At 45.2% G+C, this 23,294-nt stretch overlaps 1 protein-coding gene across 6 annotated transcripts in view; it reads left to right on the top strand.

Annotated features, from left to right (window-relative positions):
* The window catches only part of LOC121453299 (BDNF/NT-3 growth factors receptor), a 328,350-nt gene that overhangs the window by 45,321 nt on the left and 259,735 nt on the right, over positions 1–23,294 (top strand). For all 6 annotated transcript variants that reach the window (XM_041659956.1, XM_041659957.1, XM_041659958.1 and 3 more), the window contains exons 7-9: positions 9,189–9,325; positions 10,244–10,376; positions 11,252–11,557. In XM_041659956.1, coding sequence (XP_041515890.1) covers positions 9,189–9,325; positions 10,244–10,376; positions 11,252–11,557 — 576 coding nt within the window. The remainder of the gene's footprint in view (positions 1–9,188; positions 9,326–10,243; positions 10,377–11,251; positions 11,558–23,294) is intronic.

Genomic DNA, 23,294 nt, shown 5'->3' with positions numbered 1-23,294 from the left:
TTTCCTGAGGCGCTTGTTTGGACTTTCCTTACTCATCTGTGTTTTTCAAGGCATTTTTATTTATTTGCAACTGCATGGATAATAGAAATACATTTTGTCATAAAAAGTATTTTCCTGTACTCTATAAAAACACATTTAAAAAAATTTATAATCATTTTAACTCAGTAGTGACAGGCCCATTAGAGTCTAACTATTACGAAGCATTTGTGGTCAAATGTATCTTAATTACACTAAGTGTTCTGTGTTGATGGCTATTTGGCTTATTTCCCATTATAAAGAAAGATTTTATTTTTATTTATTTTTAATTAAAAAAAAATCATCTGTATATGTATGTGCCTGAATGCATTACGTGCACCACAGGCATGCAGTGCCCATAGGGGCCAGAAGAGGGCACTGGATCCCCTGGAACTGGAATCACAGATTGTTGTGAGCCACCATGTGGGTGTTGGGAACTGAACCCAGTACTCCGAAGAGCAGCAAGCACTCTTGACTGCTGAGCCTCTCTCCAGCCCCAATTCCCGTATTATTGCTATCACAGTGTTTCCACAGCATCCTTCTTCATGCTCCTGTAAATGCTCCTCCAGAAGACATCACAGAGAGCTGAACTCCTTTCTTAGGTGAACCATTAGAGTCTGCTACACCCATAATTTACCACTCTAGCAAGTTATATGTCCCGAAATCAGCAAACTCTTAAAAGTGCTGCCTGGTCTTTGAGTGTGTAGTGTCCCGATTATTAATATTCTTCAGTGTATAGCAAACTGACTTATGATTTGGTAAATGCTCCTCTTTCTATGCTTTTCTCAGTTCTCTGTAGGATTTCCTCTTTTCTTTCATTTATTTTCATCTTTAGTTTCTGGTTTTTTATTTGTTTGAAAGTTACAAAGTACACTTCTGATTTTTTTGAAAAAATAAGAAATCCAAAACATTTACTATATATATTTCACTGTGCATTTTCTGTGCCTAGAATATATAGCACCAAAAAGGGAAAAATATTTATATCTCTTTGCATCTCTTCACCCATTTCTTAGTGTTTTATCATCTTAAATTTTGTCTTTATTTTTTCTGTTCAAAAGAAAATGTTTACAAGCAATTGACTAATGATTGTATTGGGTTTCATGTATTGCCACTTATTAGAAATTACCAGAAGATGCAAATGACATGATGTCCTACATCTGTAGCAACAACAAAAGCATTAGGAGATAAATAATGCACTTTGAAAATGTTTATAAAGGTGAGTTAATAGGTGATTCAGAAATACACTGGAAAGACAATGATCTATGGGTTTTTACTTAAGAAATCAGAATTATTTTCTTCCATATCACCATAGGTGTGTATTCCTGTTTGAATGGCAGAGAAGAGACACCAAAAACATTTGCTATACTCAGACACATGCATGAGTAAGCCACAGGGAGAGAACTGGGGAGATGTTGCTTGATGGTGTTTTTTAAAAGCTTAAAAATACATTTAAGATTTCCATTGGTGGGGCTGGAGAGATGGCTCAGCGGTTAAGAGCATTGCCTGCTCTTCCAAAGGTCCTGAGTTCGATTCCCAGCAACCACATGGTGGCTCACAACCATCTGTAATGAGGAGGTCTGGTGCCCTCTTCTGGCCTTCAGGCATACACGCAGAAAGAATATTGTATACATAATAAATAAATATATATATATATATATATATATATATATATATATAAAGATTTCCATTGGTGCATACCTATTGTACATGCTACTGGGCCACCTAAGGACATTTTCAATCAGTTATACAATGCTCTTTGAGTGCATTGTCTCTGTGCCCCTGTGTCCCCTTCCACCCCTCCTATCCTTTAGTCCTCTTTGTTTCCTTGAACAATTTTGCTTCGGTTTTTACGACATCTATGTGTTTTTATGTATCTATGCAACATCCAGTACCTGCAAATGAGAGAAAACATGGGGTACTCGTCTTTCTGCAACTGGCTCAGTCCACCTAACATGATTATTGGTCAGTTGACATGAATTACATACTTCATTCTTCAGCACAACTGGAAAGCAGGCCAAGGCTCTTCAGTCATTTCCGTCAGTGGGCACTGAGGTGTGTTGTGTAACTTAGCTGCCGTCTGTACAACTGCAGCAAACGTGGATGATCTGAAGCTGTCTCTGACTTGGGATCCTGGTGTGAGTACCTAGACATGGTTGAACTTGGTCATTTGGTGGTTCTAGTTTTGGTTTTTCTGAGGAGGCTCTGTAGATACTTCCACAGAGGCTGGGCCACTTTATATCTCTCCAAGCAGTGTGTGAAGGTTCCATTTTGTTCATCTCAGCAGTATTTTTTTTTTTAGCATGTGTTAATGTCTGTGATTCTCACTGGGGCAAGGTAAAAGAGATTCTTTAATTTCACGCATCTGATGGTGAGTGAAGTTGAATGTTTTTTCCTCCTGCTGCTTTGCTGAGAATACTTATCAGCTCTAGGAGTTTTCTGATGAAGTCTGTAGAGTCTCCTGCATATTACATTATCTAAAAATGGGGAGAATTTAGCTTCTTGCTGTCTTGTTAGTACTTTATTTTCTTTTCTTGTCTTATTGCTTCAGCTAATACTTCAAGTACTATTAGACAATAGTGGGGAGAATGAGTACTCACTCTTACTGTGGAAATGCTTTAGATTACCCCCACTTGGTATGATGATTAGAGGTTTGTTACATACAGCCTTTAGTGTGTTGGAATATGTTTTTCCTGTTCCTAACTTCTTGAGGGCGTTGTTCTAAAGCCATGCTGGATTTCATCAAAAGCCATTTCTGTATCTCTGGAGATGATCCTAAGACTGCTGTACTCGAGTCTGTCTCTGTGGTGTATTATATTTACTGATTTGTAAATGTTCAGCCGTCCTTGTGCCACTGGGATGGAGTCAACTTGCTCACGGTGAAGGGTCTTTCAGACGTGCACATGCGCTTCAGCTGCAAGTTCTTGACAAGTTTTGCAAATATGATCATTGGGAAACTGCCCTATAATTCCCCCTCTGTTGTTGTGTCTTTACCTGGTTTTGATATCAGTAATGCTGTTTCCTAAGAAGCATCTGTGAAAGGATGACCAGTCTTTGGTTGAGAGTAGGGTGATGACGCCCTTTAGCCTCAGTGTGTTGGGATTTGACTGTCATTACATCTAGCAGCACTTGTTTTATGAGATTGGGTGCCCCGTGTTCTGTGTGTTAGGCATTTGGAATTGCAATATGCTCTTCATGGGCTGATTGCTCCCCGAGTCAGTACGTGCTGACCTTTGTATCTTATGACTGGTTCTGATTTGAGTCTCATATGTCACATATCAGAACAGTGACAGGTGCTTGTTTTTTAGAGCAGTTTGCTTGGAATTCCTTTCCCAGCCTTTCACCCTAAAGCTGACCCCATTTTTGATGAAGACATACACTCTTGGAGGCAACAAGTAAATGGGTCATTTTTCAGTTGGGTCTGCTGGACTGTGTCTTTTGATTGGAGTAATTGACACAATTGATATTTATAGTTATTGAAAGGTATATATTGAATCCTGTCAGTTTTTATAGTGTCTGGGGTTTTGTATTTCTCCTCTGTGTAACTGCTGTTCATGTGGTTTGTTCTTTCCCATAGTTTGTTGGGAATATTGACCTTACTCTTCAGCCCAGAGGAGTCTTTAACCTGTCTTCTCTAGGGCTGGTTAAGAGGTCATCCATTCCTTTAGTTTGTTTTTATCAAGGATTTTTTTCTCCTTCAATTATTAGAGATTGTTTTGCTAGGTATGGTAATCTGGGTTAGCAACCATTATGTTTCAGAGATTGAAAATATATTGTGTGAAAATTTCAAGGTTTAAAATAACCTTAAAACCCACCAGCCTTTAAGGTTTCTGCTGAGAATGTTCTGTTCTGGTGAGCCTGCCTTTATATGTGACATGTATTTCTCTCTTGCTGCTTTCTGTATACTTTCTTTGTTCTACATATTTAGTATTTTAACTATAAATTTCTGATCTTCTCTATTGGTTTTCAATGCATCCTGAGCTAAGGTTGGCAATTCTTTCAATAGATTTGTTTTTTATGTTTCTATACTAGGTTTTGGTTCCTTTTCCTTTCCTTCCTTCCTTCCTTCTTTTCTTTCTCCCTCCCTACTTCCCTCCCTCCCTCTTTCCATCCCTCCCTCCCTCCCTCCCTCCCTCCCTCCCTCCCTCCCTCCCTTCTTCCTTCTTTCTGTTCCTTCCTCCCTTCCTTCCTTCCTCCCTTCCTCCCTCCCTTTCTCTCTTCTTCCCTCCCTTGCTTCCTTCCTTCCTTTTCTTTTAAAATTCAACACACCATCCTTCTTTTACCATGTCAAGGAGAGGACTAAGTCACAATAGAGTTGGGGTGTCATTCTTCACTGTGGAATTGGTACTTAGGGCCAGCAACTCATCTGTTTCTCCTGAGTATCAGTCACTGTCCTGGGTCAACTTTGATCTCCTGCTTGAACCTGCAGCTTCTTGTGGAAGCTGTGGGACTCCCTATCCCTGTGGGTTTTCCTTGAGGACATATTAAACTTCCTCCCTGAGTTCCCAGCTTCCATCACTGTGTTGCAGAATTCCCTGCATGCTCATGGTCCTGATCCCAGGTCAGATCCAGCCCCACCACAGTTTCCACCGCTCCTGTGTATCTATCTGTAACCTTATCAAGTGTCAGCTCGGGTCTCCTCTCTGGGTCTGCAAGTTACACTTGGCATGACAGAGGACAGTTTGTGGGAGTCAATTGTCTCCCACCAGAAGGAATCTAGAGACTGAACTCAGGTCATCAGGCGAGTACCTTAATCTACTGAACCATCTTGGCTATCCCAAATCACCTTATTCTTAGAATGGAATGTGTGTGATGTTCGAGAGGAATCCTCTATGAGAGGGTTGACATTTTTCTTTCCTCTGTTGGATTGGGAGGGTAGGGGTGTCTAGTGTGGCAGTTACACCTTTAACCCTGTAACCAGGGCACTAGGCTAACTCTTAGTGCCATCCTAAGTTTCCAGAGACATGTCTGTCCTTATCGCATGGAAGAGAGTCTCATTTCTTCTCTCCCTGTGTCTTTGTACTGATAAGTCCAGCTAGGAGCAGGGGTAAGAGTTTAGTGCCATTACTATTATCTGCTCAAATGCCCCACAGGTCCCAACCTGCAATGAATGACCAAATATTTATTCATGCTGTGATATAGATTGTGGTCTGTTTCTCTGAACAACCCCTTCGAGCTTCAGAAAAAAGATCAGTTGTGAGGTGGCAGGTGTGTTCGTGCTATTTCCACATTAACTGGGTAAGGGGTGCAGTGGACCAGGTTTCTGGAGGACTGAAGTAGACCCTACAAATGGATCCTAACACTGGCGGGTTGTGCAGATTCATCTTTTGGGGGGCAAGAAGGTCCTCTCTATGCTGCTCAAGCTGGCTTCTTACTCACAGCCATCCTCCTGCTTCAGCCTCCTGAGTTCTAGAGTGACAGATGTGAGCCACCAGCACCAGTTTCTTTTAGTGTTTTAAATACAGTTATTTTAAATGTTCTCTGTTCAATTTCTGAACACCCCATCAGTCTAGCCCAGTGTGCTTGCAGGGCTATCCAGTGTGCTAGCAGCTTTTGGAAGCACTGTGGGCTTCGCTATGTGCTGTGCTTATTTCAAATCTTATTAAGCCAGAAAGTGGTGCCTGGCAAGCGGTTGATCCCGCTTTGGCCATCCATGCTTCCCAATTCATTTCTATTGTGCTAATTAAGCCTCAAGTGATATTTCAAGTACAGATTGTTTTTTCCATGATTGGGTCTCGGCCAGCACATCAGTGCTGGAGACAGGTGCTCACTCGTTTGCAGGGGACTTTACATTTGAAAGATGTAAGCTTGGCCAATTTTGCACAGATTCCTTTGGAAACCCTTATGACAGGGCAGACAGATTAGTTTATAACAAGGAGCCCCATTCTTCCTCCACAAAATAGGCAGGGAACTCTTTTCAAATGAATCACACCCTCAGATCATGGATCTGATATAGTATGTATGATCTGTACAAAGACGAATGAGTGCAACCCTGGAGGGCATTGTTCTGTAGAGTGTCGTGGGAAAGGCCCTTGATTTCAGGTCCAAGTCTCAGTCTATGTTGGCTTGCGCAACTTTGAAAGATGTGCTTGACTTTTTTTGTTTTGTTTTTGTTTTTTGAGACAGGGTTTCTCTGTGTTGCTTTGGAGCCTATCCTGGAACTAGCTTTTATAGATCAGGCTGGCCTCGAACTCACAGAGATCTGCCTGCCTCTGCCTCCCGGGCTGGATTAAAGGTGTGCGCCACCACTGCCTAGTGTGCTTGACTTTTATAACACTTACATTCATGAATTAAACAATGCAAAGTATTTGTCTTCAAGGTTAGGTATCAGGATGCTATAACACACTGGATGAGAGCATCTACTTTAACGAGTGCCCAGCAAATGTTACTACTGCTGCTACTGTAAACAAGCGTCCTCAGGGCTGTTACTCATCTACACTGAGGCTTGAAAAACCAGACTACACCAGATTTTATCGGAATCATTGAGATTATGATGTAACATATCCTACCAAAGCCCATTTTAACTTTTCTCTGCTCAGAATATCTAAAATAACAGATACACTCATAAAGGGAAGCACATGTCCCAAAGCATTGGAGTTGGGGTACCCAAAAGGATGTCTTTAAGTTCCATAATTGGGATGGGCTTTTGGGAAGGGCTTCTAGGGGTAACATCTTTAGAACAAGTTTGGCTCCCAGGGACACCTTAGAGTCAGTAAATGAGTTTGTAAACACAAGGAAGCTGGGCCCAAGGCAGCACCAGAAGGTCTTCGCTGGGAAGGCCAATGGATGTGTAGCAGCAGTCAGAAGGTCGGTTACCAAGTGGTCCACAGAGGAAACCAAGGGAAAATGTGACCTGTGCATGAGTGTAGCTGACACCATGGCAGACAGTGTGAAAAGTGAAAACCTGCAGTGTATCCACAGTTACTATGCTTTTTGCTCTCTGTGGTCCAGGCAATATGACCCTCTTTCCTCAAGAGAAAACTGGAGATGCATTCTATAAAGAGAATGAAAGGTTCTGAGGAGCTCCAGGTAGATTCGAGGCTATGGCATTTATAGAAAACACTGTGGGCTTACATATTGATCTTTTTTATATTTATAGACTTTTCCCCTATTGAAGCAGTGCACTGGGACAATGTCCAGCAGTCCTTCTGTTGGGCTGAGTAATCAGAATGGTCTCTTCCTCAAAGTGATATGAAGATAACTGGATATGGATAGATTCTACGGGTTTTAGATCGCTCTGCGCTCCGTAAGGTTTATAGATCATGATAACACTGAGGTCCCCGGTAGAGAGTGTGACTTCGCTGCGTGTGGAAAGATGCACAGACAGCCCTGTGCCGAGTCTGGATGGGCAGGTGGGCAAGGCTGGTGCACAGACGGAGGAGACTCTGGCTCTGTCCTGGCAGAACCAACAAATAGGCGTGCGAGCATAGTATTTAGAGGGGTGGAGATCAATAGTAAAGAAGAAATGCGAATAGATGGATGGGTGCCCCTGGGGACAGGAATCAGCGCCATCCGGGTGGGGCCAGACTACTCTCCACATCATAACTCGAGTGGTTTTAATAGCAACTTCTGTATGGTTATAGACTCCTTAAATGACGTTAGACTCAAAATAAGAAAAATGTGTATTTTTAAGAACTTACCCAGACCGCACCACTAACTTTAGTGGTATTTTGCCTTGACCTGCTTCCTCATTCACATAGTTTATATGAATAAGACTTAATACTGTTTTTTGTTTCCTGTGCTTTCTCTTAACCATTGTTGTGTGTTTCACTGCCTTGTGAAACTCGGGATAGCCTGGGCTTCTCTGAAACCACCAACAAATGTAACATTCTTCTCCATTGGGTACTATGGGAAAGGTGCATTCCAAGGCCAGATTTTATTAGGGTGTTCTTTCTCGGTGGTCAGAACACCATGAGACACACCGTGCACAAATACTGTGTAGCGTGACTTCAATACTAAAGAACAGTGGCTTAGCCGGCGAGGGTTTGTAGTAATATGAGTGGCGGGGCTGCGTCCCCAGCACCCCGGCTGCCCACATGGCTAGCTTATGCTCTGAAATAATTACACGGAAACGGTATTCTTTTAAACTCTGCTTGGCCCATTAGCTCTAGCCCTTACTGGCTAATTCTGATATCCCGATCAACCCATTTCTAATAATCTGTGAGCACCGGTCTTACCAGGAAAATTCTAGCCTACGTCCATCCTGGGTCGGAGCTTCATCGCGTGTGTCTGCCCAGGCGCAGGGAGCATGGCGTCTCTTCTGAGGCGTCTGCTCCCGAGAGGAGAGCTGTCGAGTCTCTGAGCTCACTTCCTCTTCCTCCCAGCATTCTGTTCTGTTTACTCCACCCACCTATGTTCTAAGCCATGAGCCCAAGCAGTTTGTTTATTACTTAACCAATGAAATCAACAGATTGATATATGACACTCCCACATCAAGGGTTGCTTAGTAACGAGGAGTTTGCGTGTGCAACGTGGCAGTGTGACTTAGTAGTGATTGTAGCTCCTTTCCTGACCTCCAAGTTGCTTCCTAGACAATGGTCCATCACAGTCCTGGAAGACTTGGCTATCGGGGCGAGCACAGCCCCTCCAAATAGTCCTCACATAAAGTAGGGGGGCTGCTTTGATTGGCAGGACCAACATACTGTTAGCCCTCCCAGCCCAGCTTTAGGTACTGGGATTCTTGGCAGTGAAGGGAGTGTGCACACCTGGGAGGAGAGATCCCTAAAAAGTGAAAAGTGCGGGAATTAGAATAAAAACCGTCGAGCCCTTGGAATATAAGGTGGAAAACCACACCACTGAAATGCTAAAAATAAGCGCAGTGTTCACATTTCCCCTCACAACCATCACAATCTTTCATTGGGATAAGGACTCGTATAATTTCTCATCGTTAGTATGGATGGGGGATGGTCAGTGTAATTCATAAGAATTAGCTCTAACTTTGCTTGAAGGATTCTCACGTGGTCATAGTTGGAGTTTAGTCCTTCAGAAATGCTTTCCAACTCGTTCTTGACAGTCTGGTTCCCCCAAACGCTAGGTCCGATGACAGGTTTCTAGACTTAAATGAGATCCTGAAAAACAAAACAACAACAAAAACCAGGCTTCTGTGAACACGTGGGTGTGTCTTGCCATTTGATTCTGGCTGTAACTGCATTTCTGTGTGCTTTTCTCTCTCATAGGCCTACCGTCTGCACGTCTGGCTGCCCCTAACCTCACTGTGGAGGAAGGGAACTCTGTCACCCTTTCCTGCAGTGTGGCAGGTGACCCACTCCCCATGCTGTACTGGGACGTTGGGAATTTGGTTTCCAAACACATGGTAAGGCCCGTGTTTGGTTCTGTCTCATGGTTGACAATGAGGAGATTGTGTTGAGCATACCGATGTCTACTCTCTCAGACTCCTTTTTGTTGCTGTAGTAACCGGCCCAGACCACAGCAACTTAAAGGAGCAAGGGTTCATCGGGTGGCCGTCTCCAGGTTACAGTCCACCATAGCTGGAAAGTCACAGCCTCCAGAGCTTGAAGGAGCTGGTCATATTAAGTTCACAATTAAGAGCAGGGCACAGTGAATTAATGTATGTGTGTATCAACTCATTATCTTTTTTAATGAGTTCAGAATCAAAATAGTATGACCTGCGTCACTCACATTTAGGGTGGCTGATCCCACTGTAATGAATCTGGTTAAGAAAATCGCTCAAAACCATCCAATAGTTTTTGTCTTATGGGTCCACATGTAGACATTTAAAAGGAATTTTTGAAATCATTTACTTCCTACTTGTCCTTAATGAGATAGGGCTAATTCAAGATTACAATTTAGTTATCTGTATATATCTGATTGGAAGAGAGTCTTTAGATGATAATGTATTCTGTGCCATTCTGAGCAAGGAAGCAACAGTCCTATTAGTCTTTGTTCTTGGAGGAAGATGGATAAGAATTCAAGAATTCAGTCAAACTCAGACATTGAGCAACTGAAATCCAGAACAAGAGAATAACTTACCATTACTTGAGTCCGGAACCTGCAAGAAAAGTGTGTGTGTGTGTGAATAAGTGTGTGTATGTTGTGTGTTTAACAGCGTGTTTAAGTGTATATATGTGTGTGTGTGATGTGTGCAAGTGTGTGTTTGTATATGTGTGTAAGTGTGTGTGTATCTATACTCCATTTCAGGAAAAAAATGTTGATACTTTGGGATCAATTCTAATCAAAATTTTTTTTTTCTTGTCTGTTAATTTATTTGTAGAATGAGACAAGCCACACACAGGGCTCCTTAAGGATCACGAACATTTCCTCTGATGACAGTGGGAAGCAGATCTCTTGTGTGGCAGAAAACCTGGTGGGAGAAGACCAGGATTCCGTGAACCTCACTGTACATTGTACGTAGCGGGAGCAGCGTGTGCTGTCCATGGGTGGTGACTGCGTATTTCAGGCTTTCCTTTGTGCTTAACTAAGAAATGCCAGCCCCTGGTTCTCGTCCCGAGCAGTCCGTTTTGAGAGACCACTCGCTCCTTCTCAATCCCCAAAGCATAAGGGTCTGCTTACATTTAAAGTCAGATGATGGCCAGGCTGTTTGTCAAGCCTAAATTAGACCTTGGACATTTCAGGAATTAAAACATGGACGTTTAGAATCTCATAAAATTGGACCACACTATAATTCAGCACATCTGAAAGTGAGTCTGCTATTCAACAGCCGCAGTGGTTTTAAAGTTCTCATGCTTCAAGCTGACGAGTCAATGGCAACAGCAACAGTCACTGTGTGGGTTCATCTGATCCGGTTTAGGGTGTGTTCCATGGGATCCGAGAATCAGGGAGCATTGCCCAAGCCATTTTCAAATTTAGTAATTTTATAGCTATTTTAATTATTTAAGGAAGAACTGCTAATGAAAAAAGTGTCTTTCATTATTAATGATGAATTTATATAATATTAAGATGTGTGTGTGTGTGTGTGTGTGTGTGTGTGTGTGTGTGCATATGTGTGTGTACGAGCAAAGCCCAAGTGGACATCAATGAGCACTTCTTATCACAGAGACTCACTGTGTTGTGTGAGTCACAAGCAGGGCAAGCTGCTCTCTGAAGTCCTGGTAGTGAGCTAAAGCGGTCGGATGATACAAAATGACTGACCCAGAGTTGCTTATCGTGGGTTTTCTTAAATTAAATGATGGTTAAATAAAAGCCCTTCTTAATGACGCAGAGCGCAGTAGGGAGGAGTCCGAGCTGCCCGGTGCTACTCACTCCTTCTCTCTTTGCTCAGTTGCACCGTCCATCACATTCCTCGAGTCTCCAACCTCAGACCACCACTGGTGCATCCCGTTCACTGTGAGAGGCAACCCCAAGCCCACGCTCCAGTGGTTCTATAATGGGGCAATACTGAACGAATCCAAATACATCTGCACTAAAATCCATGTGACCAACCACACGGAGTACCACGGTTGCCTCCAGCTCGACAATCCCACTCATATGAACAACGGAGACTACACTCTGATGGCTAAGAACGAGTACGGGAAGGACGAGAGACAGATTTCCGCCCACTTCATGGGCCGACCTGGAATTGATTACGGTGAGTACCTGGAGGTTTTACACCTGGGGAGAGGGGAGAGCGGCCCAGTAAGTTACTGGGTGTGGAAGCCATCGGCCTGGCTTTAATGTCGCACTGGTGACACCGGGCATCTGCTCCTAGTGGAAAGTGCGGAGAGTAGACAGCTAGGAACTGGAAACCCTGGTGAGATGTTGTCTCCTAAAGACCATCAGCCTAAAGTGTTCACAGGATGAAGTTGTGTCAAGAAAGGCAACTAGCGTGACCCCTAGAAGGCAGGGCATGCGCCAATATGAGCAGTGATCAGATCCACACGGGATTACTGAGGGAGAGCATTGGTAACCATGAGATTATTCTTAACGTCGTCTCTATGTATTTTGAGATCTCCCATCAGCAGTGCTGAGTCCCATGGAAAACCAGGAGCAGAGTAACTGGTCACTCATAAAACAGTCAAGAGTTATTTTTGACCCTCATATCCAATTGGGGTCAGAAAACCACCTTCTTATTAATGGGTTAAAAACCAATACGGGGACCTTTGCTTACCCGGCTGTGGTGAGCAATCCTTCTATCAGGGGAGAAGGCTCTGCTCGAGTGGCAGGAAAGCTTCCGTCAGGAATGCAGCGATAGTGTGGCAGAGGTCACACCATTGCCACTCCAGCTACTGCCCTTCAGAAGAGTGTCTCGTCCGCTGTGGCTTGTTGCTCAGGTGATTGCTCATTGTAGGGCTAGCCTGCTTTGTCGTGTTGAGACCTGTGTGTTAGAGCACTTCACTGTAGAAGCGGTGAGTTAGTCTAAGTCACGCCAGTGACGTGGCAGAGCAAAGGGGAAAGAGAACCATGGAGGTGTGGAGCAACAGCTGTTTGGACAGCTTTTACCTGTGGGGTTTGTAAGGGAGCGTTGTGGGCACAGGTGATCCCTGATCCCTGCAAGGCTGCCTTCGTTCCTGCAAAGGGAATTTGTCTGACAATAAACAAGAGTACAGTCATCCTCTTTGTGCATCCTCTTTCTTCTAAATATACAGCGTCCGTGAGCATGTTGGGAGTGTAGTTTTAGTTAAGTCAGGTTTACCAACAGCCCTGCTGCGGGAGTATGTAAAACAAGCACCGCTCAGATGCGACACCTAGACAGCCCTGGTTGTTGTAGGTCATGCTCATTAAATCTTCCTCCGAGCTGAGAGTTTAGCTGCTTGCCTGTGTTTGCTGTAGTAAATCTCTAGATGGGCGAGCTTCTTTCTTCCTGCGTCCTTGTGGGAGCAAGAGCTTCAGAACAAAGCCAGAAACTCCATCTTGGGACTGCGGATTTTTGTTTGTTCTTCAGTAAAATTTTTATTAGTGAGTAATTTTAGGTTTATGGAAAAGTTGTAGACAGAGAGTTTCTGGAAACTTCTGCCCAGGCTTCCCAGCGTTGACATCTTCTGTGACTATGGTCCATCTGTCACGAGAAGAATAGGGCACAGGGCTGGTATAATTCCCTGAACTTTAGGCTGTATTTGGATTTTGCCTTTTAGAGCTCTTTGGGGGTGAAAGTTGATTCACGTGAAGGCCCAGAGTTTGAAAGTTCTGAGAAGCACGTCTGTGTCCCTTTGAAAGTCACAACTGAAGGGCTGGTTTAGATGGGTTTTGCTGTGTTTTCCTTTGACCGCTCCTCTGTGACGCTAGTATTTGGCTGAACTAGACTTCTCTCATCCTTGTGGCCTCCTTCTAATGCAGCAGTTGTTAGTTTTGCTTTTTGGCTTGATTATAAATTGGGGCAGGGTATGTCTCAGTTAGTTAAGAAAACATTTATTTATAAAAAGCAAAAATTCAACTAAATTTATATTATGCTTTATTTGTGTGTGTGTGCACGTGTGTCTGTGTGTGTGTGTGTGTGTGTAAGTCAAAAGACAGCTCATAGGAGTCAGTTCTGTGTTTCCACCACTTGGGTCCTAGGGACGGAACTTAGGTCATCAGGCTTGACAGCAGGTGCCTAGGCCCTAAATTAAACTAAATTTTGTGAAGTTTTTCTTCTTCCTCCTTATTCCTGGGACTCACTCATTTTTATTTTGTCTTTAAAATAAAAATATGGGGCAGCAGAGATGGCTCAGGAAGGCAAGTGTACTTGCTGCGGAAGCGGAGCGACCTGGGTTCAAATACCCAGCATCCATGTCAGAGCTACACAAGGCCTCTTGTGATTGTAACCCCAGTGCTGGGGAGGAGAGACAGGTAGATCCTGAGAGCTTGTTGGCCAAGCCACCTAACTAAGGGGATCTTCAGCTCAGTAAAGGACCCTGTCTCAAGACATAAGGTGGAGGGCGGTAGAGGGAGACACCTGGAGCCCTCTTCTGGCGCCTTCGTGCGTTCGTATGAGGACCCCAGAGCTACAAATACCGAAAATGCACAGGGCTGGGCACTCACACACAGTATAGAAGGAAAGGCAAGCAAACTGTTAATATCTGCTTGGAGAAAAGACTGATTTACTGTTGTCTTTAACTGTTTATTCAAAGGCCAGCAATCAAGGAATAATAAATGAAAGGGAAAATTATGGAGACTTGGTCTTGGGTGACAGTCGATATAGAGGGCCCTAGTGGGCCATAAACCAATGTGACTAATTAGAGATTGACCTCAGTCGGCTGTGGGATGGAGTCTGGCTGGATATTTATGAGATTCGCGGTCATAGCATTCAGATAACAACCGTCCTTGGAATTGATTCCTTTCTTTTCCAACCACCTTAAAATTAAAGAAACAAATAGAAAGAGAGAGAGAGAGAGAGAGAGAGAAGAAATATAACCGCCACATCCCTGGTGGTGCATTCCACACTAAGGACAGCTGAAGGTCAAGTCTGACTCTATTCCTTCAGCGTTTCTGCGGTCATCAGGGAGTGATTTGTGATGCCTAGCTCTCACGAACCTTGTGGTGAGAATTAATCTGATTTCACTGATGGCATTTTTGGTGATTATGAAGGAAGGAAAGGAATAAAGTCCAAATCACCATGTGGACGAGCAGCCCTGGCTCAGTGTGGTGTCGGTTGTGTTAACAGACAAAGCTGGAAGAGTGAGCATGGCGGTTCTGGTGTCCCTGAGGGCTGGGTCCCTCAGTCAACTGAGTTTTGTAGTGGATGGTCGCTCCGCTTAGGGATTTGTTTTAGGAGACAGAGAATGAAGAATACAGCAAGAAATCAAAACATAAATTAAAACAAAAATTCTCTACACCAAAACTCTGCCAAGTTTGAAGCAGCCAGCCAGCCTGGGCCTGGGCTGAGATTTTAGCCACTGTTTCTGGGTAGTGGAAAAGGCCTGGGGCCAGACCCTGTGCTTTTGCTTTGGAGGAGGGGGCAGGGCTAGAGGAGCAGCTAGGCTGCTCACACACAGGGTGCCATGTGTAAGATCTGAGGGTGTGAGGTTGGCACTAGAGGGACTCAGCACAGCGAGGTCTCTGGACTACAGGGACCTGTCTACAGGGACCCACCCAGGACCATATTGTGGAGTGACAGGTGCCATCTGGTCTTTAGTTGTCCACAAGACCCAGTGCCTTCTGCAAACGTTAGTTACTGGAAACCTGGCCTAGCTCATGAAAGAGAGAAGGAACTTTTGCGAGGTTGCAGGCATTGCAGTTGGCCGTCTTGGGTCCTGCCTTTAAGAGGTAAGCTGGTTTTGGCTGGTGTGGCCCATGATCAAAGTGGAAGATGCAGCTTCCAGCTGCTGAAAGAAACGGAGAGAGCTGCAGGGTTTGTCTCGCACACTGAGGAAGTTGAGGAAGTTGTGCTAATTTTATTTTATCTTTGGTTTTCGTAGTCCCTGTAAGATCAGCTTCCAGGAGCAGGTGTCCTTGACTCCCTGAATGGTGGCCTTGCTAGGCCTTAGAGTCAGCGGGGGACTATCAAGTGGTTTGGTGTGTGTTCCTGAGGCTTGACCTTAGTTATCGACTTAGTGGTTCTCAGGTTAGCCTTTGGCACTTTCCTTTTTAAGACATCCAGGCAGTAGCCAAGGGTGAGGACCTGCTCCTGAGTGAGTAGCAGACTCAGTTGTTCTGGGCCACAGAAAGAATCCTTGTTAAGAAACAGTTTGCCATGCTCTGGAGAAATGGCTCAGCAGTTAAGAGCACTGGCTGCTACACCAGAAGACATGGGGGAGGGATGTCTATTCCCAGCACCCACATGGTGGCTCATAACTGCTAGTAACTCCAGTTCCAGGGGATCCCATGCCCTCTACCGGCCCTTGTGAGCACCAAGCATACACATGGCAGACATACATGCATGCAAAACACCCGTACACATAAAATAAAGACACATTTAAAAATAGTTTATCACAGCAGAGATAGAAACTAAGACTGGGTTTGATATCATGGTCAGGTTCCCCTCCTCCTTGCCCTATTTCTGCTGGGGTTAGACCTAGACTTTGCTGAAGCTTTAGCCCTGCAGTTCCCTAGGTGATCAGAGTGCTATGGAGAAGGAGGACAGTCGCTTGGTACCCTGCAGACCTGGGAACATTCCATAGTATCAGTGGACTTTCTTCCCAGGATGCTGTTGTGTGTTCTTACAAAGTCCTTGTTTCTGTAGTCCTTGTGAGAGGAGCAAACACATCTCTACTCAGCTAGGAAGACTTCTTCATCTCCACAAGGAGCTTCATGTCACTGGGGTCCTTCTGTAGTTCCAGGTAGCCAGTACATGAGAGTCCCCATAGAGACTTCATCCCTTGTTGGTGCCATATGGTCCAAGGGGAATCCCTGAAATCCCTTGACCCAACTCCTTGAGGAGGAGAGGGTGAAGCAAATGCTAACACATTCCATGACTGTTGTCAGTTCTGGTTCTCGGAGCCTATCACTTTCAGGGAGCACAACGGACACCCTCAGAATGGTTTTGTGGGGACTACTGGGTGAGAGTAGCTCATAGCACTACCTGAAGAACCTTTAGTAATTCCTTCCTTGTTCTTCCCTCTAGAACTTTGTGGCACCAGAAGGTGAACTAGATGACATGGGTAGTTTTTACCATTTTCTTTGTGAGTTCTGCCTCTGAGTGTAGGCAGTATTTTCCTGTCCCACAACCACTCTCAAATAATCACTCAGAGGCTTAACATTAATTACAAATGCTTGGCCAATAGCACAGGCTTATTACTAACTAGCTCTTACATTTTAGGTCAATGCTTATTCCTTATTTATGGGCTACAATGTGGCGGTACCTTTATTAGCATGGCATATTCACCTCCTGCTCCCTCTGCATATGGCTGGTGACTCCTGACTCTGCTCTTCTCCTTCCCAGCATTCTCAATTTGATTTTTCCACCTAACTTTATCCTCTTCAGCTATTGGTCAGTCAGCTTCTTTATGAAACCTATCACGGCAACAAATCTTCACAGTGCACAGAAGGATTATCCCACACCATCTGAGTGTCTCACATTTGCTCCCATGTCAGTTACTGAAGCCAGAAGACTGCTTTTCCCTTGTCTTGTTCCAGAATCTGGGCAGGTTTGAACAATGTGTCAGCTCTTTCTGGAGGTCTGAGAAACAACGCAGATGCAATGACTTCTCAAGACTGTGGGGGTTACGGTAGTGTAGGATTCAGTCACTCTTCTCAATTAAAGAAAGTGCTCAAACCACAAGCCAGAGATAAGTAGGAGCACCGTCTTTCAGTTCCTGTCCCATTTCTCTCCATGGGTGCCTCCCTCCTGGCTCTAACAGATGAACTCCAACGTCCCATGAGTATCCCTACCCCAGTCTTAGGCAGAACCTGGCTGAAGAGACGTAGAAAGCACAGGTGATGGGAATATCTCTTTAGTGAAAGCTGCTGATTGAGAACAGTAGTGGGTAGGTGGGACTTTGAAATATGACTTGAACCTCTGACCAATCCCTGTTCATGACATCCTTCTAGAAGATTACTTCAGACCTGGTGTCTGGATTTGGAATCTTAAACTTAGTTTGTGCTTTGCAAAAAGGGTGCTTGGCATTCAAAAGAAGACCACACTCATTGGGCCAAGCTGCCCCATGCAATTGGCTATTGGACTGAATTCTAACAACACCAAAGGTCCTGTTAGACATCACACCCAGTGATTTTTCAATAAAACAAAGTAATAGCCAGATACCCAAATACTGAGAGCAAAGTCTCTCTGGCCACAACTGCAAAAGAAAGTTAGAAAAATATGAAGTTCTGCTTACAGTAACACACATCTATGCCCCACTCCAAAAAGAAATACAGAAAGGGAACAACTTCAGACATTACAAGGAGTTCCTCACCCACCCTTTCTGAGAAATAAATGTTGACTATAGGTTCTCCTTATAGGGTAGATTCTAGAGACTTACACAGGGAAGTGGTAAAGTACCTCTGAGCCCAAGCTTCTGGATAAAGAGGGAGGAAAATCCAGTGCACAATAAAAGTATTTGAGGGCAGAGTTTTCCCCGAATTCTGCCAGCGAGGTGGGAAGTGCAAGCCTCTGCTTTAGACGCTCAGGGCCCAGGTAAAAGGGGGGACAAGCACCTGCCTAATGGCTACTCCATACAGCACCAAACCTCTCAGACATGCTTGGCTCCACAGCTGCCTGCTGAGTAGCCTCTAATGCTGTCTCTTGCAGAGAGAGAGAAAGAAAGCCACACTTCTTTAGTAATGAGGATACTTCATCAGGATCTACTGAAGGAGCTATTCAAATATCCTTCCAGAAAATTCCACAGATTCATCTAGGATAGCAAATTGTTACAATGATTAAAATGATGCCCTCCAATTGGGTTTGGCAGCAAGAAGGATGGATTCAGCAGATGGTCATGAAGGTTTCAGTACGGGAAGGAAAACGGAGACTGGGTACAGACAGACACATGTGTCTACCATGTGGGGTTAGCTGATACATCTCCAGTGACTCTGCTGTATCCTATTTAGCCTACAGGCCTGAAATCTAGACTCATCTCAGGTGAACTTGACCGTGCATGTGGCTGTCACTGGAATTCAGTCCTGCACATAGAAGAATCTCCTCAAGAGCAGGCAAGCGTGCATGGAGGCAGAACAGTGGTTAGAAGTAGCGTGGGCTTCTTTCTTGGGAAGCCTTGGAACAAAAGTTAATAGGAAAATAACTTACTTTTTGCCACAAGGAGGGGATTTGGACCTGTTATGAGTGGCTTCAGATTAACTAATACAAATTCCAAGAATACTGCAGGTCAGGTGTTTCTTAAGCGTGAGCACACGGGTTGAGGGAGACTCAGCTCAGCCATGTTATTACAGAAGATGTGTAATAAGCTCGTCAGACTTCGCCAGAACACTGGATGGTGACGCTCTGGTTTCGAAGCTTCATTCAGGAAGAAAGTCACAGCTCAGACTGCTCATTCACACAGCGGGGGGAGGTAGCGACTTCTGCTCCCTAATTCTGAAGCGGTTGTCTCCCGTGCAAAATGTGTGTCAGGGACAAACTATAAATACGGGAAGTGTTTCCCACAGTTTCTTCCAGTTGCTGTTTGGTCAAAAAATTCACGATGTGGGGCAAGCTGGTGCTCTCCACAGAGCACGTAGAAGGGCCCAGAGCAGCAGACTTCGGATTGCTGTGTCCAGGCTGAGGAACACGCGGCATATGTGTCTCTCAAATCCAGGAAGAGTAGACTGCAATGCCCCACTGTTTCCTTAGACCATTAATCAGGACCCATTTCTCGTCCTGGGACTGAGAGCACAGAGTCCCACATACTTTCCTGCCAAGGGAAATCAAGAATCTGTTTCAGGCACAAACATGTGATAACCATGATAATGAAGATTCATCCTTACGGTTCTCTGAGTCTCCAGAGTTCTAAGGTTAACTGATTTCACCTGGAGGGGCTCTTGAGGGCTTCCCACAGCAGCGCCATTGCACTCCCTCATCCTGTGGAAGAGTCATTCTTACAGGAAAGGGGAGATTCTGCACTCTCAGCAAACTGGTGGCTGAGAAAGGACTAACCCCCTCAGCCAGTCTCTGGGCCCAGGCTCTTCCAAGGAGGGGGCAGCCTGACCATTGGAGGCTGCTGGTCACAAGCCAGAAATACTGCTCATCCAAGGCAAGGACCGCCCACCAGGAAACTGGAATATGTATTTTGCTCTTCCTGTCACAAGGGTTCTTGGGAATATTTCTAAAGATCACAGAGTCTGCGAAAAAAAATTGAAGGCAAAGACTTGTTTGAAGAGCATTCAAGGGGCTGGAGAGACAGCTCTTGCAGCGGACACAGTGTGGCTCACAACCATCTGTAACACCAATTTCAGGGGCTCTGAGGGCCTCCTCGAACCTCCACAGGCACCACGAGGATGCGCTGCACAGACATGCATGCAGGCAAAACATTAAGACACACAATGTAAATAAACCTTAAAAAAAATTAAGGGTAGTAGTGAGGCAAAAGCTTAAAAGAAGGAAGCAGGCGTCCTTTTGGCCCCGGCATTCTTGTCTTGGTGTGTGCGGTACACAAGATGGCTGATTTCAGGCTACCTCTTTCTCCCTTGTTTATTTTCTTACCCTCTGACTGGGTTTCCACTGAACTGTCCAATCTTGTAGCTTAACAAGTCATAGTAATTTATTCAGACAAATTTCTAGAAGCCCGAAGATTTGCTCATGAGGTATGGTTGATATTGGAAGCTGAGATGGAGCTGAGCATGTTCGTGTTGGGAGGCAGAGGTTGGGGGATCCCTGCAAATGTGAGGGCAGCATGGGTGAGGCACTGCCTCAACCCCTGCCCCCACCAAAAACACAAAATAGAAAAAACCCAAAAGGCAAAATGATGAACAATGAGAGGGGGGGACCCCTAAAGTGGGGACTTTAGGCTGTTCAGCATGGAATGAGGTGCTGGTAAGAGTTTTATCTTGATGGAGTCAAGAAAGGAAAACATTGATTTGATGGTGTCCATTTGCAAGCCTCGTGCCCGGAGCACAAACTTCCGGAGGCACAGGCATTTCCAGTTTATTCTGGAACTTTGATGGCCTGTATCTGTGCCCTTAATACAAAAAAGCCAAGCTCTTTTCCCTTTGGAAGTTAGGGCCACTACGGACCCCTGACCTCTCCCCATAACTCTTGAACACAATCCCTCAAGTCAAAGCAAACACGTCCCACAGAATCTGAGGCTACTCTTCAGGAGCCAGAACTCAGCCAGGAGATCAGCTTGTCTGCGGACCTCAGTTTCTCTCAGCTGTGACACCGAGATGCCGCTGGAGTGTGTGTGCAGGATGAAACGATATTTCAGAACTCCAGTGTGTGTGTGTTGGGGGGGGGGGTGGATGGAGTGCCTAGATTTCCATATTTCCTCGTTGGATCTCAAACATGTGTGCTGTTCTAATCGGGTAGTGTCCCACTTGTTGGGCTGGGCCAGGTATATTCAAAGAAACCACAAGATGCTTCTCCAACTCCACTGTAAGGCTGCAGCGTGGGTCGGATGCTGCTCATTCGTTCTCTCTGGTGGAACTGTTTTCTCACGTGCGGCTCACCTCACTTGTCCTTCAGCGCTGAGCGTCTGCAAGGGTCCCTAGCTTTACCATTGCACTGAATGTAAGTGGATAGTGAGCATTGTTTAGACTTCAAGAAAAGGAGCCAGTTAGAAAACAGACTTTAAAATTGGCAGGACACCCAGGTGTGGTGGTGAGTGCTTTTCATCTCAGCCTCTAGGAGGCAAATGGCAGATGGATCTCTGCTAGTTCAAGGCCAGCCTGGTCTACAGAGTGAGTTCCAGGACAGCGAGAGATACACAGTGAGACTCTATCTCATAAGAGGAAAAACAGTGGGATATTTTCAAAAATTGTCCATCGCCAGAAGTGTAAAGAGGAATTGTTATCTTATTTTCATGAACTCGAGTCTACGTATGTCCATGTCTGGCCTTATGTGGTGATATTTTGTTTGTGCTATAGCAAATGAAGCTTGCCTGAAGATCAGAGTGCAGAGCTAGCCACAGTAGTTAGCCATTGAGGCCGGGCAGTGGTGGCACAGACCTTTAATCCCAGAACTAGGGAGATGTAGGCAGATGGATCTCTGTGAGTTCAAGACCACCCTGGGATACATGAGACAAAATCAGTCCAAAAGAGAAACAGAGCCAAGCAGTGGTGGCTCACACCTCTAATCCCAGCACTAGGGAGGCGAAGATGGGAAGTGATACTGGCTGCCAGAGAGAGGAATATAAGGCGGGAGGAGACAGGAGCTCAGGATTCAGTCTGAGGATTGGTAGAGACAGGAAATCAATCCCCCTAGGCCTGAGGATTTCACAGCGATAAGAACTAGTGACTGACTGCTTTGCTTCTTTGATCTTTCAGCTTTCACCCCTAATATCTGACTTTGGGTGTTTATTACTAAGAGCAATTAGAAATTACGATACAGCCTTAGCCTCCGTAGGCTAGGAACCACGTCTGTGCTATGACTCGGTAGGTCTGGTTACGTGTGTCTGGGAGGGAACAACAGCAAATACCGTGGTTGTTGCTCCTGCAGCGTCTCTTTGCCAGGCCCTCCATCTCATCCTAGACCTTAGGACTCACGGTGGAAGAGCAGGGATGGTTCTCGTGTAGCTGGGAAAAGGAAGTTGGAAAAAAGGTTCTGTTTTCAGCAAGTTTGAAGGGGGCCTGATTGTTTTGTAGTTGATCCTGGTGGCAAGGACACAATGCAGGGATCACGAGCCTGGAAAAGGCTTTGTCTTCTAGGTTGTGGTCTAACCTGGTTACTTATGATCCTACATGAAATCCTACTTTTCCTATATCCCTAATCTGCTTTGTTAAATTTAATTCATGTTCTTGGATCTTCATAGGGGCTTTGTGTGAGAGTGTTTGGTGGTGTCCCCGTGTGAGAGAGTGGTGGTGTCCCCGTGTGAGAGTGTTTGGTGGTGTCCATGTGTGTGAGAGTGTTTGGTGGTGTTCCCGTGTGAGAGTGTTTGGTGGTGTCCCCGTGTGAGAGTGTTTGGTGGTGTCCCCGTGTGTGAGAGTGTTTGGTGGTGTCCCCGTGTGTGAGAGTGTTTGGTGGTGTCCCCGTGTGTGAGAGTGTTTGGTGGTGTCCCCGTGTGTGAGAGTGTTTGGTGGTGTCCCCGTGTGTGAGAGTGTTTGGTGGTGTCCCCGTGTGTGAGAGTGTTTGGTGGTGTCCCCGTGTGTGAGAGTGTTTGGTGGTGTCCATGTGTGTGAGAGAGTGTTTGGTGGTGTCCCCGTGTGAGAGAGTGTTTGGTGGTGTCCCCGTGTGTGAGAGTGTTTGGTGGTGTCCATGTGTGTGAGAATGTTTGGTGGTGTCCCCGTGTGTGAGAGTGTTTGGTGGTGTCCCTTTCCTCCCATTTTTGGGATCCATGAGAATTTGAGAATAAACAAGCCCATCAACTGCTCCCAGGATTCAGAAAGCAAGTCCCATATCCGGCCGGAGGGAAACCTTGGTGCTGCGTGAGCTGGGAGATCCGGTCCATTATTGTAGGAATGCCCTTCAACCCTGGTTATCTGGGATGGTCACAATGCCAGACTAACTCTTCTTTTCATACTTCCAATGGGACACTCTATAGTTATAAACCATGCTGATGTCTGGGGAACAAAATGTCTTACATTCTTCGACCCATTAATGTGGGTTTGAAATTAGAATTCTCCGACTCTTGCTTCCATACAGGAATAGGATGGTTTTGGTCCCTCTGGTTTGGGGCCGTGACCTCTGACCCGAGGCTCCTCTCCTGTGAGTGTCTGGGCCATTGTGTCTTTGTGCTTTTCTTGTCTCACTCTGGAGTCTGGGATTGAGTTTACTTAGGGTGGCGTTACAGCCATGCTGGGTTGACAGATGGAGGGAAAGGATGACCAGGGTATGGAAAAGGGTTTCAGGGCAGATTGGAAGAAAACCCCAGGGCACCTGAAGTGAAGTC

Source organism: Microtus oregoni, unplaced genomic scaffold, assembly GCF_018167655.1.
Source record: "Microtus oregoni isolate MIOR12 unplaced genomic scaffold, Mior012 000011F_ref0000422, whole genome shotgun sequence".
In the NCBI taxonomy this organism is placed as follows: Eukaryota; Metazoa; Chordata; class Mammalia; order Rodentia; family Cricetidae; genus Microtus; species Microtus oregoni.
Note: the sequence above shows the minus strand (reverse complement) of the source record. Positions and strands in the feature narration are given on the sequence as shown.